At 39.7% G+C, this 17,356-nt stretch overlaps 2 protein-coding genes across 2 annotated transcripts; one reads left to right on the top strand and one right to left on the bottom strand.

Annotated features, from left to right (window-relative positions):
• Window positions 1-1,676: 1,676 nt before the first annotated feature.
• On the bottom strand, window positions 1,677-6,048 carry hapstr1b (HUWE1 associated protein modifying stress responses b). Its single transcript, XM_029436345.1, has 4 exons — window positions 5,587-6,048; window positions 3,977-4,057; window positions 3,583-3,858; window positions 1,677-3,477 (listed from the first exon to the last, which is right to left on the bottom strand). The coding sequence occupies exons 1-4, from the start codon at window positions 5,780-5,782 to the stop codon at window positions 3,239-3,241; spliced, it is 792 nt and encodes a 263-aa protein (XP_029292205.1). The 5' UTR covers window positions 5,783-6,048; the 3' UTR covers window positions 1,677-3,238.
• A 75-nt stretch (window positions 6,049-6,123) lies between these two features.
• abcg2b (ATP-binding cassette, sub-family G (WHITE), member 2b) lies at window positions 6,124-14,972 on the top strand. The gene is made up of 16 exons (XM_029436333.1): window positions 6,124-6,166; window positions 7,183-7,424; window positions 7,951-8,010; window positions 8,096-8,213; window positions 8,309-8,464; window positions 8,751-8,908; window positions 9,466-9,617; window positions 9,813-9,905; window positions 10,437-10,585; window positions 10,895-11,046; window positions 12,179-12,268; window positions 12,690-12,814; window positions 13,971-14,125; window positions 14,232-14,321; window positions 14,458-14,510; window positions 14,588-14,972. The coding sequence occupies exons 2-16, from the start codon at window positions 7,273-7,275 to the stop codon at window positions 14,733-14,735; spliced, it is 1,851 nt and encodes a 616-aa protein (XP_029292193.1). The 5' UTR covers window positions 6,124-6,166; window positions 7,183-7,272; the 3' UTR covers window positions 14,736-14,972.
• Window positions 14,973-17,356: the final 2,384 nt, after the last annotated feature.

Raw genomic sequence — 17,356 nt, 5'->3', positions numbered from 1 at the left:
CAGTTCATGTTCCACATTTCTAATCTTACCTCTACTGTGCACATCTGTGTCTGAATTTTTGTTTCATTAAGATAATTAGGAGTAAAGTTGAGTGTAAAATGTAAAATGATTTAATATTTGCATTTTGCTCTTTTAGTAAATAATGGTTAAACAACTACAGTTTTAGATATTGAAGAAGGCCTAAGAGAAACAAGGTGCAGCCACTCTCCCCACCCAAATAATGTCGCTACAGTCGCACAGTAATCGAGGAACATACAACTTGAAAGCACTCAGATGGTTTGTACATCCACCAATATTTGGTATTTTAATATCTGCATTGTGATCAAGATCTGCATTAACATACATATGACAGACAAGCTGGTTCATTTCTGGAAGATTCCTAAATAAAAGGATGAATTTAAGTAATGGACAGTGAATTTAAACACGTTGCTCTTCGTGCATCTTAAAGGTGAAATGCCATCAATTTCTTAATTGAGATTATCATGCATGATCTAAATTTGGGCAATAGGACTGGCAGACAAAACTTTAGCAACACGGTTACAAGAAAACAGTATTGAACTTCCGGTAGGTTTTATGTTCCAAATCTGATAAACGATTGGATGAAATTTGTAGGAGTGTTAAAAAAGAAAAGTGTGAGAATATGTGCGTAGGTGGAAACTGATGTGGCCTATTTGGACAGATAGGTGAGGATAAAGAAAAGATACTGTTGCTTAGAGGCCTTGTGGTTAGAATGGTTTTGGTGCAAACCTTGTACAAAAATAGAAAGTCCCTCCTGTGTTCTGTTACGTACTTTTTGACATATCCTTCTCACTGAACAGGACTGAAAGCACAACCTGGTGAGGTCATAAACTGATATCCATGTCGCTCAAGGTCTGTCCTAATCATATTCATTCTTTGGGTGTCAAAAGATGCCACCAATTAGTCATCAGTGTGACACAAATGCACTGAGTCACCTCAAATGACATCTGAAATTGTATAATTTTGTCATTATGGTGATTGTGTTTTAGCATCACTTGTTTGTTGCAACAGGTTTTATTTAACCCTCTGATATTGCAGAAAGCGTAATTAGTTAAAATGTTTTACATCTGATTGTTTTAATGGAAGACTACTGTTCAAAATCTTGTTTGCATGTTTAATATTTTATTATCCGTTTAACATTTTAGGTCACTGCCAATGTGTTTAGCAGCTCAAGCTTATTTTCAAAAGGGAAAGAAAAAGCAGAACAAAGTAGTCTGCATCGCCCCCGTGTGTTGGCAACGTTAACTGCACAATGTTCCCAAATGTGTTTGAAGTTTGTTGACAACCTGCTTTCACAGAGCTCTGTTCTACAGCAGTTACAATAACAAACTGAGATATACAACCACCGCGCTCTCCTTTCAGTAAAGCCTTTATAATTTTGCCCTGGGCGACTGATAACTGAATATAAAGTTCTTTCAAAGAAAGGGAAATTATTAAGGAACTGAGAATGAACAAGGCAAGGCAATAGATAATAGCTGTACTGTTTTTCCACTTCATTGCACCTTTTTATCTTTTCATTTTGTGACTGGCCCGGGGTAATTCATAGAAACCTCCCTTTTGAGAGTCAAGATTAATCTGCACCTAAAATAAGACCTTGCAAAGCAGACGGTGCAAAGAGTCAAATCCAACTGACAGAAAACTCAAAGACAACTTAGACAAACGCTTGTATTTTCTTTAATGTCAGAATTGTATTTTCTTTAATGTCAGAATTGTTATTGTACATGGACATCCCAAAGGATTTGCACTTCTTTTTACAATATGTACCACATATAACAGCACCTACATGTTATTTACACACAGTACACAAGATTGTATCACAAAGCAGTGTGTGAAATAAGCAAAACAAGTGTCCCAAGCCTTGCTGAACCATCGCCCCTATAGTGCACGAGTTGGCTAAGCAAAATAAAATATCACAGCCATCGGCCCAATCTGGTTCACAGGTAAGTGCTCCCTGTAATTTTATAGGTTTAAAGCTGAAATCACAGGTGTGAAAGTGTTGTAACGCTCTTAAATACAAGAGACAAAATGATAGCACACCAGGGTATGTACTTGTCAAAGTGTAATCATAAATAAAGTAAAATACAAGCTTTGAATCACTCTGAATGCAAAATGCTAGAAATGTATTTGTATTTGACGCGGACAGTTAAACTGTGTATATTTGGATTATTTGTAAACATGACAATACTTATGAGCAACAGCATGATTGGAAACTTGCAAATAATAATGCAGGACATGGGTACTTAAACAAATCGTTGTTGAAAATACATCTTGCTCATCTCTTGTGAACACACTACTCAAAGTGTCAGCTAACTCAGTCACAATTATCTGTGTAAATAGGACTGACCTGCTTTGTGATAAAACCTTGGTTAGGGCTGCAAAGAGCAACTAAAGAAAAAAAAAAGGGTGAATTTAGGTAAAACAGGAAATAAGTCGGTCAAGTGGGTGCTGGATTTGCCAGAACCCCGAATCCACGCGCACACACACACTCACACACACACACACACACGCGCACACACACACACACACTCACACACACTCACTGTTGCACAACAACCAGAGATACTGTAGCAGCTTTCTCAAAGGCAAAGACAAGTACAACACAGTAAGTGGCAGTTCTGCTGTCAGATACGCAAACACAAAGCAGCAGCAGAATGAGATACACGCGATGACAAGCATTTAGTCGACCCACGCGGCAAGGAGGTGGTTCAGCCTCCCAAGGAGCCGGGGTTTCAGTCCAGTCTGGTTTGGCCAGCACTCCACAGTGGAGGAGGAAGTACGCTTGAGGAATGAAGGGAAGAGAACGGCAAACAGCAGGTAACAGCCCGGTTCATCTGATTATCGGATGTGAAGAACAAAAGGAGTCCGGGCAAATAAACAATGTCTAAAACGCAACATTCTGCAATTTAAGGATTTCAAGTGTGATGTGTGCTCGCTTCTCTATCAGATCTACTGTGGGCAACCAAACAAACAAGAAAGATTTTTTCTGAAAAAACAAAACAGAACACTGCTATGGAGAGGATGTGTGAGACAACAGAGGGGGATGAAAGAAAAAGGGAATAAATGTGTGGATTGGTAATAGTTAAGTTTCTTTATTCGTAGCATTGCAACTAAGATGAAAAGGAGGAAGATTTCAAAGGTTGGCCAAGGCATCAGTCCTCATCAGCTGTCCAGTCGGCCACCAAGGAGAGGACAGAGGAGGGATTAGTGGTGTAGGAAAAGTTCAGAGCATCCTGTTACGTTTATGAGTAGGTGAGTCTGTGATGACATCACTACAAGGGGCAGGGCCTCGTTTACGATTGGCTGTGGAATCCAAATGGAGCGCCATCTCCTCAGCAATGAAGGTGTTGAGGTCCACGTCATGAAGACCATTCCTACGACGGCTAAGGGACTGGGCAGGGTGAGTTGGGGAACCAGGAGGACCAGAACGCACAGAGATGCTTGCCATGGCACCACTAAGACCTGGAATGAATAAAAAGAAAAGAAAATATGAATAAAATCAACTGTATGAACACTAACGTGCCATTCTTATACCACAACAACCTCCTGCTGAACATTTTGACCTACCATGCAATGCTATGGCCTCTCTGAAAGGCTGAAGGTCGGTCTCCACGGAGCTCCCCGTCTCTGGGGGCGATGGTCGGCTTGCTGACACCATCGCAACCCTCGGCGGGGCGCGAGCTGTCCGTGGAGGTGGAACTTTGCCACACAGGAAGCTGATCAGGTCTTCGCGTCTGATAGTTCTTCTGCGTTTCTTAACCCATGCAATTACATCCTTATTCCTGCGCTGGTGGCCCAAGTGGATGCCCAGGTCATAGCTCCGTTGGCGGGCCTCCATACTCTCTGATGACAGAAAAGGAAAAATGTCTTTAGTAAATCTGGACAACACAAACCAATCTGGACACCATACAAAATACACTAAAACAGACAGAGAAGTTGGGTAATAGTGAAAGCTACTTGCCTTTATACAGGTTAGTGACAGCTGTGGCTGCATTCTGGAAGGGTACCCAGAGAGAGAGGCCTTGCTGCTGGCATACTCTATCTGTAAATTCAAAAAGTTAATCGGGTTGTTGTTATAACTTTCCAGTGACATTGATGTAGTCCTTGTTTAGAAAAGTTCAAGCCTTAACAGTCAGAAATGGGCCTTTAAAATACAATTGCACATGTGTATACACAAAGAGGATCCATGCATTTTAAAACTAAGACTTCATGTAATGGCTGCTTAAACACACCCAAGGTCCTATTACAGCTACCTACACCACAAAAAGAATTGCAATGATCTCATGAAGAGTATTGACAGAAACAGGGTAAGACAAAAAAGCTTATAAAATAACTGGTAACTCCAGCTAAGGATTGAAAATACACAAAAGCCTATGTAGTTCTCCACTACCAATCATACTTGCATGATTTAAGTTGACTGAAAATCATTGCATCAAATCTGTTTATGAAGTTTCTTATACAAATGACAAATGACATTTTATGAAGATACAGCTGTGTTACAGTCTGCACATACATTGAGGGGGAGGGGGAGGTCTAGACTTTCTAGACTAAGTGGGGGACTAATGACGGCACTTGACATGTAGTCAAAAGCCTGTCTGGACATTGGAGAACAGAGTCTTCTTGAACATTAATTTCAAACAAATAATTTACTAGTCAAATCTAACCAACATGATGTCACCATTTTAAATATAGACGTTTTAAATAGAGGCCTTCGTTTACTTCCCGTTTCAGTATCTGCTAATAGCAGAAGCTGATATGAGCCCAAGTTATTTTTCCAAGCATGTTGTGTTCATAACACTTAGCAGAACCTGACTTCAATAAGAAAATGTTTACTTTGTCGTATCGCCATTTTGTTCTGGATATTAACAACAATGCATTAATCAGCTAAAGTCCATGGGATCATGTGTTGGAATAAAATGTATTTGTGCCGGTTCTTTGTGCAATACATAACACTGCGACAATTAACCATCGTTGCATTTGTGATACTCAACAAACGAGTTGTTTTCGGTCGGCGAACTCCTCCCTGTATATCGCCATTTTGACGAGCTAGGTAACTGTTAACGGGTGGACAAAAACATTTTAAGTGTGAGCCATGTTGTGTCCAAACAGGACGAATAACTGTGCTTAAAACTGTGTAGAAAACCTGCTGCTGGGTCAGCCGGTGGGCAACTTAGCCCGATTACTTATCAATGCGTTTATCTCTGGAGGACCTCTGACAGCTCGGGCCACTCTGAGCAAGATCCAGCCCGTTGTCCCGCACTCTGACACGGTGACCGGCTGTTAGCAGCTGTTAGCGTTAGCAGCGGGTTAGCTTCCATCGGCAAGCCACGGAACATGGTCACGATATCGAAAAGAGAACTGCAGAATCACCGATTTTATACACAATTCAAAAGGACACACATTTGAGTGTCAACGAACTGGCATGGAAACACATTATGTGAATAAACAACTACGAATAGCTAACGATGTTAGCCTCGCAAGTGCCCTTTGTGTCTCTCACTGCTAGCAGGATTAGCTTTCATTAGCTCTGACAGTTAGCTTGACTGGAACTTCGGTATCTTTGGTACAGACCTTTGTAGAGCTGTGCTACCGCGGTGGCCGAGTTCTGAAAGAGGTGCCAGAGTTTCTGTTGGCTTTGTTCCGACTCCTCCTCGTTTGGATCATCCCGCTCGGCCTCAGCTAAACACTGCCGTTCCCATTTGGAGAACCAGTGCTCGGGGCCATGTTCTTGGATCTCCGCTTCTCCCTCCTCCTTCTTCTCCTCCATAGCTAGCTAACGTTAGGCGTTAGCTAGTAGCTTAAAAGCTAGCCTTCGTGTGAAATATTGGATTGTTTGGTTTCCGAAGATACTTAACTGTCCCTTTTTCTGTGTTCTATAAGAGAAAAACGTTATACAACCCTAACAAGCTATAGAAAAAGGGAAAAAACAATTGCTGTTAAAGTCGCATTGTGAACGTCTTAAATTCTGCTCGCACGCCCAGTGTAAAACACACCAAACTAAGGAACACGATGACAACACCTAAGAATTTCTGTGGCTAACCACGCCCGTTTTCTCGCTGTGCTGTAAAGTGATTGGCTACAGGAATTGTTGTAGGCGGTTCTCTGTGCTGAACACGAAGCCTGATTGGACAACGACAGAAAAAGAGAAAAGGTCAGAGAAAAACAAAGTTGCTCCCACCCAGGAGCCTGCCACACCGCATTCTGTACAGCAGGGGGCAGCCTGGCCATGGAAATGTGGGCCATGACTACATGTGGTCAAAAGTATAAGGACACTTCTGTCTACACTATTGCCCAATTGTGAAGATTTTCTGGTAAACCCTCTGCGCTTTTATTATTGAGAATATTGATTAAAGTTTTGTCTTGCTTTGGATGAATATTTAGTTTGGTTTCCTGGAAAATAATCAAGAGAAACATTCATGTATACACAATACATTTTATTATTTTAATGGCTAAATTCCATATCCAATTATTTAAATTCACAGGTAAGAAACCATGCCTTTAGCAATGAGTTCAAAATATACATTCATTCAATTGTAAAATGTCTTTATTATAAGAAATAAAGGACAAAATCCGTGACTACATTAGCAAACTGTTTTATTGCAAAGTAGGATTGCACATTGAAGGATTTATTTCCTGGTGTTTTTGTGCATACTGATAAAAAAACTGTGCAATAATATAGACTATAATAAATATAATATAAAGAAATAGTAAAAATATATCTAAAATATACAATATTTTAAGACCCATACAATACATAGAAAGGTATCTCAAGTGATGAAGAGTCATTAAATTAGTAAACTGATTTTGTAATGTCTGTAATGTTGCAATATTTCACAAACATTACCTAGAATTAGCCACCATAAGCTACTAGTCATAGCAGACTAATTAAAACTGTAGGAGCCAATCCCCTGAACACAGTAGTACAATACATTGCTTATCAACCTTTTGTTTGTAAGAGCTATGTTTACAATGTTATTTCTTCTTTCAAAATAAACATAGCGTTGCTGACAATCTTATGTTGTGTTTTGTGGGGAAAAGTTCAATGTCACACTCTCTTGTTTAGAGACTATGAGCTAAGAATTGAAGTAGTCCAAAGATCAGATGAGTTTATAACAGAAACGTGCTGATTACATGCTCTCTCACCTGTTTCTCTGTTTGACTGCACAGGTCTCTTTGTCAGACTGTACCTCTCTCGCTCTCGCCTCTTCAAACACAACTTCCTTTTCTTCTCTGCTGGTAACACTGCCGTTTTTGAAGATGTCTAAGGGGGAGCAGATTGTTTGCAATGATGACGAGTATTTTCAGGAACGAGGGCCAACAGTCACATTTAGCAACTTGCACTACTGTGTTCAGGAGAAGAGTTTGTGCTTCAAGAGAGGTCCTGAAAAATACATCCTCAACGATGTAAGGTAGGACATGATACTCACCTGTGTACGTGTATACACACACGGACGCACGTAATATGTAATTGACTGCATTATATGCATTAGTGCTACTTTTGGGCGCAGCAGTACTTCCTGTTGTGCAGTTATTGTCAAATATATAACAACAAAGATATTTTTATGAATTACATTGAAATCCACTAATGCACATGGATAGATGTAATGGTCTGGATCTAATGACTGGTGAAAGATAACCTTATTCCAGATTACAATAACGTAACACTGAAGTGGAAATAATAAAGTAATATTCAAACAATTACACCAGCATGGTTTCATGATCAGACAGTTGTATATAATCATTTTAAAATGTAACCCGTGATTTCCTGACTTGTGAATGTAAAACATGAGAATGTTGCAGGTTGAATGTTTGTTTTTGTTTTTTAAAGCTACAGTATATCAAGGTAATTGGACATAATTTATTCTAGATAGTATTACTATTTTTAAAATGCTCTCTGTAAGTAAAATGACTTCAGTTTCTGATTGAATGTTGTAGTGGCATCATGAGACCTGGGATGAATGCCATCATGGGCGCCACCGGAAGTGGTAAAACATCGTAAGAAAAAAACAAACAGGCACTGTCTCACACACATTTACAACCCCAAACACACACACAAAAAAAAAATTGTTCTTCCGGTCAGACTGCTGGATGTAATCGCAGGAAGAAAAGACCCAGCTGGACTGAAGCAAGGACAAGTGTTGGTGGATGGTAAAGCCGTCACAACTGACCTCAGGCTCAGCTCTGCCTATGTGGTCCAGGTACACAAAAACAAAAATACACACACATTATTCGACATTATTATATATTGGATTCTTCTGAGTAGTTTGGGCCTACATCATCCATGTGCTTGCAGGACGATATCCTGATGGGCACTCTGTCTGTGAGGGAGAACCTTCTGTTCAGCGCCAACCTGCGTCTCAACCCTCGGCATCACTCCTCCACAGATAAAAAGAGCAGAGTAGATACCATCATACAAGACCTGGGCCTAACAGACTGCGCAGATACTAAGGTACAGTGAATCTGTCTTTATCACTTCCCTAACCCTAACCCATATACAGTATGAGAGAACGGTGTTCACACTATAAAATAAAGTGCACAAAATTCCTCTTCATTAACAAACAGTGGCTGAGTGGTAGACATTTATTTGTACTGTGTAAAGATGTTGTGTATTTCAACTGCAAAGTCTAAAACACTGACATTAAAATGTTCAAAAACAAGTTAATCAGTTACATGAACAGGAGTATTTGGTGTTTTTCACCCTTCAGTTTAGCAGCACATGTGTGTTGTGTGTGCAGATAGGGACAGAGTTTCTGCGTGGCGTATCTGGAGGTGAAAGGAAGAGGTGCAGCATTGGGATGGAGCTCATCACATCTCCTTCTCTGCTGTTTCTGGATGAACCAACCACCGGACTGGATTCTAACACAGCAAACTGTATCATCAATCTACTGTACAGGTACAGCACAAATAATCCATGCGAGACACTATAGGAAAAACATAGTTTTTTATGCACGGGTTAATTTTGAGATTTTGGTGGAAAGAAAACTTAAAACTTGTTTATTTTACTACATTTTGTCTATATGCGCACATACATTTATCCTAAAAGTTAGCATTAGATAATGCCTCATTGGCATATTTAAATGTTTGCAAGTTAACACATATTTAATAAGATCATGCCTCATTTGCATATTTAAAAATAACATTTCAGAAAACTTGTAATTCAGAAAACAAGTGTCTTATGTCATTAATCAACTGGGGAATATCTATTAGTTACATCTTTTTACCCTTTTCACCTCTAGCGTCTCCCCTTAATTCCACATTAGGCAACACATAGGCCTCCTTTAAGATACAAATATCAACTGAAGTATACAATGCTGCTGAAGATGGCGAGGTCAAACAGTGGGCAAGGTACTCTTGACTATCGGCTTTATTAACTGCTGCATCTTCATCATCTGGTTCTTTTTGTTCTCTGTAGCATTATGGATGTAAACACATGTTCTTACGTGTGCTCAGGCTGTCCAGAAGCGGTAAGACTGTGATCTTCTCCATCCACCAGCCACGCTACTCCATCTTCAGAAAGTTTGACCAGCTGACTCTGATGCATAAAGGGGAGGTGGTGTACGCAGGAGCAGCAGAGCATACACTGGAATACTTCAGTAACCTTGGTATGTGTGTGTTTGTGTGTTTACGACGAGAAATGTGGTGGAATATAATGTGATGAATCCTTGTCTAGATCAGAGGTGTCAAACTCATTTTAGTTCAGGGGCGGGCCACATGCAGCACAATTTGATCTCAAGTGTCTTGCATGTGTTTATGATATATTTGCATATGTGTGTGTCTATGTGTGTATTTTTGTACAGGCTACCAAATTGAGTCCTTCGACAACCCTGCTGATTTCTTCATGGACGTCACAAACGGAGAGGCAAAATCAACATTAGAGTCACTAACTGCAGGTACACCTACACAGACACAGTTTAGGTATATAGCACCACAGCAGAGGCTCTAGGCATGCTGTTTGTGGGTAAGAATACGTGTTCAAGTAAAGTTTGGCTAAAATGGGTTGTAATGTTAAAGTTTGAAATCACATTTAAATATTAGATTAGGAGGATATTCCTTGAGGAAACATCAGTTGGCTGCAATGACTTCCTCATTGTTTCTGGTGGTTGCCTGGTACTGCCAGGAAGTGCCTTTATATAGGTTTTAACATAAACACAGAAACAGAAACACAGAGAAACCTATACAGAGAAAATAATAAAGAATTTACAGAAAATATGTGAAGTTTATATAGTCTGTATATGTCATTGAGACCAGGAATCTTTACTGATCTAATCCTTTAACCAACTTTCGATTTTATCTTAGACGCCCTGATAATGATTTCACTTGTAAATCACTAAACCTTGAGAAGAGTCCATGACTAACGCTATCCTTATCTACACCATGGCGGTGTACAATGACCTCTCTCTCTCTCTCTCTTTCCACAGTAGAGAGTAAAAACCCATTGGCAACCAAGTACCACCAGTCCCAACTGTGCCAGAATGTGCTCGAGGAGTTGGACCATGTCAACAAGAACGCGGCTATAGGGGCCATAGGTCAAGAGAAGGCAGTTGACTATGCTACCTCTTTCTTCTACCAGGTCAGCCAACAAAACATGTTTCTTACATTAAACAACTTATTTACTTCGTGATAAACTGAAATTAAAGGGAGTTTATGATGTAACGTCGCAGAGTTTAATGACTGTGCCAGCCAGCTAGGTGCTTGGCTGCCCGCTGAATGAACCCTGTTTATAACTGTCATTATGCCCATAAAAACGTTTTTCTGTCTGTCTGTGTGTGTGTGTGTGTGTGTGTGTGTGTGTGTGTGTGTGTGTGTGTGTGTGTGTGTGTGCGTGCGTGCGTCCGTGCGTCCGTGCGTGCGTGCGTGTGTGTGTGTGTGTTGGATGCAGATGCGTGTGGTGTGTGGCAGGACAGTGCTGAACAGTCTGAGGAACCCTCAGACCTCTTATGCCCAGTTGGCTCTCAACATCTTTTTTGCAATTCTGGTGGGACTCATTTATTACCAAATGCCCTTAACACTCCCCGAGGCTTTACAGAACAGGTACAGTACCTTCCTGGTTTTAAATCAGTGTATATGCTATAAATTCACCTTTGCACATTCAAACACCCTCCCATAGCTCATTGCAGAGTTACAGCAAAACTACTTAATGAAAATATTAGATAATATCAAAGGTTTTTCTTGATTGTTTTGAAGGTTTCTATCGTATATTATTGCATTATTACATTATTATGTGGAAGACAAGAAAATGTAATGATGTGGTATCTTCATTTCAGAAATGAAGGCTGCAAAAATAATAGCTAGGGCTGATAAGGCAAGAATTATAAAGATGTATGTAAGCGTTAGGGGTATGATGGTGGGATTAAATTTGAAATACAGTAAATAAGGGAGATGAGAAGCCAGGAAACAACTCTTATTATTAACATTATTCTTGCAGGTTTATGGAGATAAAACGAAGGTCAGGCTGATATTTGTTTCTTGACTATACATCAGATAAATTGATAATCATCTCTCTCTCTCTCTCTCTCCCCGACACCTCCTCTTTCCCTCTCTTTCACTCTCTCTGGGAGAGGCAAAAGGATTTTCTCACGCTTGGCGCGTCTCTCTCTCTTTCCAGAGATGGCGAGCGAGGGCGCTCCGAGAGGCGGGAGGGCTGAGCGCGAGAGAGCGGACGGAGAACGAGAGGGAAAGACGAGAGAAGAGAGAGGGAGAACGAGCAGAAAAAACGAGAGGGGCGCTAGAGAGAGAGCGGGAGAAAGCACGAGAAAAAAGAGAGGAGGAGCAAGACGAGAGAGCAGGCAGAGGAGAGCATAGCGAGGAGCGCAGGGAAATCTCTGGGAGAAGAGAGCGGGTAAAGAGACGCTTAATACTCTAGCCAGGGGCGCATGATTCTAGCGCTCCCCCTTCAGACAATATTATCTCGGCGACATTACCGCTTCTCTATCTATCTCTCTATCCTTTCTCCTCTTCTCTCTCTCTCTCTTTTCACACTCTGTCTCCACTCTCTCTCTCTCTCTCTCTCCCCCTCCTCTCTCCCCCCTCTCCCCCTCTCTCTTTCTCACACTCTGTCTCTGTCTCTCTGTCATCATTCTTTCTCCCCCTCACTCTCTGTCTCTGTCTCCCTCTCTTTCTCACTCTCTCTCCCTCTCTTTCTCACTCTCTCTCTCTGCGACAGGAGTGGAGCGTTCTTCTTCCTTATCATCAACATGGTATTTGGGAATCTCTCTGCTGTTGAACTCTTTATCAATGAACGAGCGATCTTCATGTGAGTGAAAGATAAAAGTTGTGTGTGTGCGTGTAGAAGTGCAGATGAATGCAGAAGATGCATGACAACAAAGCCTAGATAGATTTATGTGGATCACAGTTCTCTTCATGTTGGTGTATGTGAGATTGAGTCAGAATAAACGACAGTGTGTGTTCATGGTAATGAAGAACAGTGTACCTAATGTATGTGTTTTGTTGGAAAACAATAGAGCTCTACAGCACAGAGGAATAAGATATATCAGACCTTGGCTATACAGACAATACTTTATGCCTTATACATTAATATACAGAGGTGTATATTAAAAGTGTGACATGAATTGTATCTGTTTTTCAAGTATTGTCAGTGAATACGTTTTTAACTCCATCACAATGTTTTGCATTTATGTGTTAATGGTACTCTTGAGAGTCTTTGTGTGTTGCAGTCATGAGAACTCCAGTGGCTATTACCGCACTTCTGTGTACTTCCTGTCCAAGATCTTTGCCGATCTCATCCCCAACCGTATGATCCCCATCTTTGTGTTTTCAGCCATCGCCTACTATATGATGGGTAAGTCTTACATACACACCATGAATACACAGACGGCTGGAGACTGCCCTGATGCAGAGAAGAACCGCTGCTGTTTTATTCATTCTTTGAGATGACTTTAGCACCTGATCTGCTGACTTTAGGACTGCAGAGATCTTCAAAATTGTTGACGTAGCGAGTGAACACAGCATATTATGCAGTGAATAAGGAGACAGTCGGTAATTATTTCTGCACAGGCTTGGCTTCACCCCAAGGGAGTTCAGGTTTGAGGAACATAATGTAAATGACAGGGAGCTGCCGGGTTCCAGTTGTGTATGTCTTCCTAATTTATGCTCCTACTGTTGATTTCTTTTTGTCTGGAACCTTTCATTTGACCTTTCTGCCATGTCTGAACCCACCAGGGGGAACCTGCTAAAAGCAATACTCCACTATGTCCACTGTCATACTCATTTCTGTTTTCCTTTTGACATGAATCCACCACCAGGGTTAGGTAGTAACGTATTTCATGTAATCTTTATAATGTAATCAGATTATAAAAAATAATAATCAACCCAGATTGCATTTGAAAAAATGTCTAATTAAGATTATAGTTACATTGTGAAGGACAATTTGATAACATTTTTGATTACATCTTTAAAATATGGCAATTTTAAAATGATAACCAATGCTATTACCTAACATTTTGAATGATGATTTCTTATTTATTTACATTACAAAATGGAAGATGAACATTTTGAATAAGTGCTTCTCCTGCGTTACAAGAGCAAAGTCTTCCTTGTGATGTAAAAACAGCAGCAACAAAAACAGAAGAAACAGCATCCCACATATAATATATATATTATATATAATAGTATAGAATACTCACAGTACACCTGTAGTTTGTGACAGTAGTGTTTTGTAAGGGTCATTTGATTTGATCAATTTTAAGTGCTGAATATGCAAAACCTATTTAGTAATTAAAACTCAATTCTTGGTCACTGCTTCCATTTCTTTAAAACATAAAGTGGAATATTTAAATGTTTTATTTTGTAGAAATCCAAAAGTATTCAGATTTAAAAAAAAAGTTGGATCAGATGGATTACATTATTATTTATTTTTAAAATGCCATGTAATTTGTAATATGTAATTGATTACATTTTAAAGTAAACTGACCCAATTCTGTCCACCACTCTTTCAGGATTGAAGCCCGCCTTTGAGGCCTTCATGTGTTTCACCCTGACCATGTCTCTGGTCAGCCTGGCAGGAGTCGGTCTGGCCTTCCTCGTCTCAGCGAGCGTATCTTCATTTGCCATGGCTAACATCCTCATTGCTCTGCCCTTCGTCTTCATGATGGTGTGACACACACAGAAAATATACATGAGATCACTATGTGTAGTCTTGAAGATATATAGCAGAATTAGTTGTATTCCCTCTTTTCTTCTTCATCCTCCCATTTAAGGTCTTTGGTGGTTTTCTTGTGAATCTCAACGCCATGCTGAACTGGCTCTCCTGGCTGCAATGGATCAGCATCTTCAAATATGGACTGAATGTAAGATATGGAAAATAGGCAGAGCAAGAGCAGAAGGGTGTGGTTGTGAAAATGAGATCAGTGGAGTTCAATTTAATATTGTCTTTTATCTGCAGCGATGAAGTTGTTCAGCCCAATCTCTTTGTCTCTCTCTCAGGCTGTATTCATCAACGAGATGTCAGGACAGTTTTTCTACAGCAACACAACCATGTGAGTGCTGAGCGATAACATGGCACAATAACGCACACGCACGCACACAAATACACTCACTCTTCTGTGTGCTGCAGCATCCCAGGGGAGGCGTTCCTGAAAAGCCAGGACATCGACTACTCTGTGTGGGGATTCTGGCAGAACCAGGTTGCTCTGCTGGGAATAATATCGGTCTGCATGGTCCTGGCCTACGTACAGCTGCGACGAATCAACCGCTGGAAATGATGGTCGTCCATCTGTTTATGTATCCCTCAACCAAACACTGTGCCTTTATCTTTGTCAAGTTACTGTGGCTTTTATTCAATGTCTGCACAAACTTGAAAAGGCTCAGAATACAGAGGACGCTTGGACAACTCAACTCATATTTTGAATGTATTCATCAATTCATTTGAGTTCCAATAGGTTGAAAACCTTCAAACAGAAAACAAAGGATACATATGACATCTGATAAACACTGCTTAACTGAACAAATGTTTATGCTGGAAATATTTCCTTCAGCATTTTTATAATTATTGTTTCTATCAGTTACATTTTATCTTTAATAAATCAAACTCAATCATTAATGTCAGTAATCCTTATCCCACCACAACCCGCACATCCTTATGATAAATGGATAAACATTAGAACACCGCGTGTTTAAACGCAGTGGACACAAAGGCGCAGCGCCGTCACATGAAGTTATACACGTCAATGCGCTCCGCCGAAGTTACCAAACATATCCGCCAACAAATACATTTAACCAGCTGTAACATACCTCTGTGGCCTTCTCTACATTGATCCCACGCGATGAGTCTACGGAACAAAGGAAGCACCTGGCCGAACTTATCCACCTTTTGAACGGATGAACCGGAAGCGCGCATGAATAATAATTTATAGCGCAAGTCAAAACATTTACCATTCTGACACGGTCCAAAATAATACTAAAAGCTAATAAACTTAATATTCCGACCTTTTGGTCTTTACTTTCTTTAATAATCAACAAATCAGGCAAATGTTAATTAACAAACCTCTGTCTTCTCTCTAATAATAAACAGAATAAACAAATTAATTTAATATTTTAAACCCCATCTTAACAATCTTATTTATTTATCGGGCCTCAAATGAAACACATACCTTCGTTTGGGTTTTATATGTGATGAAATAAGCTTTCTAATGTTATTACATTTTAAATTATAATTTAAATCACAATGTTCATTGAACATCACACATGGAATCTGTCTCCCTCACTCACTCACTCACTCACGCTCTCACATACATACAAACACGTGTTGTAACATTTGACTCCCAGGAAGTTAAGCTGCCACTAAGCACACTTGGACAGACCACGAGGGAATGAACAGCAACCGTCAAGCAAACTTATAAGTCCCTACAAAGCTACTTACTGTGAGTGAGACAACATTAGACACAGTAAAGGAAAGATGTACAGATTCTACATTTTATGGGGATATTTTTAGTAAGAACAAACTCACTTCTCAGTTCTCCATGTGAAAAATAAGTCAAGTCAACAATTTCCTTTTTACAAAAATATATTGATAACTTAACATGAAGTATGGATGTAAACTCATTAGATGCATGCTGTAAATCTTGATCACAGAACATAGAAAAATATTTGCATGACAGAAAAGCATTTAAAAATTATTCCAATTCCCTTAGCTGTGAGGTTGGAAAATACTCTTTCTGGCAGTATCATTCACAATATCTATCTATCGATCTGCACCATTGCATTAAAAGGAAATATTCTAGATGTGTAGTGCATGATTTGACGTATTTTCCCCTTAAATTCAGCATATATGGAATCTTTTGGGATCTTCACTAGAATTTATAAAGTTTTGTTTTAGGTATTAATTAATAATATATCTGTACAACAGGAGTTTGAAACATAACCAAATGGTCATTGGGGTTAACAGTGGCCTTCTAATCAAATTAAAGCATATATAAATATACATATATATATAAATATATAATAAAATAAAATAAAATAAAATGTTTTCATCCATCTGCTTCTTTAATGTAAAATGATAGTTTTACTGACCTGCATGTGAAGTTAAACAGGGAAGTAAAGTGTAGACCGGCCAGCTGCAGGTGTCTGAGCCTGCACTTTAACCTTCCTATTTACAGCACAGTCAATGAGTTGTCTTGCACGGTGCATTACATGTAATCAGTTTATAAATAATCCTGCCTGTATACATTGGACACTCGTTAAGTAGTAAACTTTTAAAAAATCAATAGAGAATAATTATGTTTCTCACAAAGTCACAGAGTGCAGCGTATTATGACTTCAAAGTACAATAACTTCAATGTTCTGCAAATAACCCTTGTGACATGTGATCTGTTGGTAAAATGTGGTTGGTCAGTATTTTTTATCATGTGCAGAACAAATTTAAATGTCTTAAGTTTTACTTTCAGGAACAGAACATTTCATGAACCTGCCAAAATTCTCTAAAAACTTTAAACACAGTTACAATGGATGAATATCTTAGTAGGGCTCGGCCCAGTTAAAGAGAAACACAAAAGCACCAGGGGGATACATAACACAAACACATCTTAGCAACTAGCCAACACGGAAACTGAAGTTCAAGCTCAGGTTGGAAGATGACACTTCACTTAAGCAACGCTTCTCATTTCACCTTTAGAAACGTTTCACACCTCTTGTACTCTTATGCAGGCGGTTTCCCAATGTTGCCGGTGTGTTTTCCAATCCAAGCAGCCACTCTCTACATTTCAGCACCACACGCTCATCCACACAGTGGTCCTCCTCCTCATACTCCACATCATCATACTTATGTTGCTCGTTCAGAAGAGAGATTTTCACAATTGAGCTTATGTCTCCCAGTTTAGCATCACTG

Source organism: Cottoperca gobio, chromosome 1 (genome assembly GCF_900634415.1).
Source record: "Cottoperca gobio chromosome 1, fCotGob3.1, whole genome shotgun sequence".
In the NCBI taxonomy this organism is placed as follows: Eukaryota; Metazoa; Chordata; class Actinopteri; order Perciformes; family Bovichtidae; genus Cottoperca; species Cottoperca gobio.
This window is presented reverse-complemented; position numbering and strand designations above follow the sequence as displayed.

Bases quoted from the DNA above. Each gene is read 5' to 3' on its own strand.
- abcg2b (XM_029436333.1), top strand. From the start codon at position 7,273: ATGTCTAAGGGGGAGCAGATTGTTTGCAATGATGACGAGTATTTTCAG. The intron at 12,269-12,689 runs GTGAGTGAAAGA...TGTGTGTTGCAG, and splicing joins AATGAACGAGCGATCTTCAT to TCATGAGAACTCCAGTGGCT. The intron at 12,815-13,970 runs GTAAGTCTTACA...CCACTCTTTCAG, and splicing joins CATCGCCTACTATATGATGG to GATTGAAGCCCGCCTTTGAG.
- hapstr1b (XM_029436345.1), bottom strand. From the start codon at position 5,782: ATGGAGGAGAAGAAGGAGGAGGGAGAAGCGGAGATCCAAGAACATGGC. The intron at 3,859-3,976 runs GCAAGTAGCTTT...TTCTGTCATCAG, and splicing joins TGTCACTAACCTGTATAAAG to AGAGTATGGAGGCCCGCCAA. The intron at 3,478-3,582 runs GTAGGTCAAAAT...TATTCATTCCAG, and splicing joins AGAGGCCATAGCATTGCATG to GTCTTAGTGGTGCCATGGCA.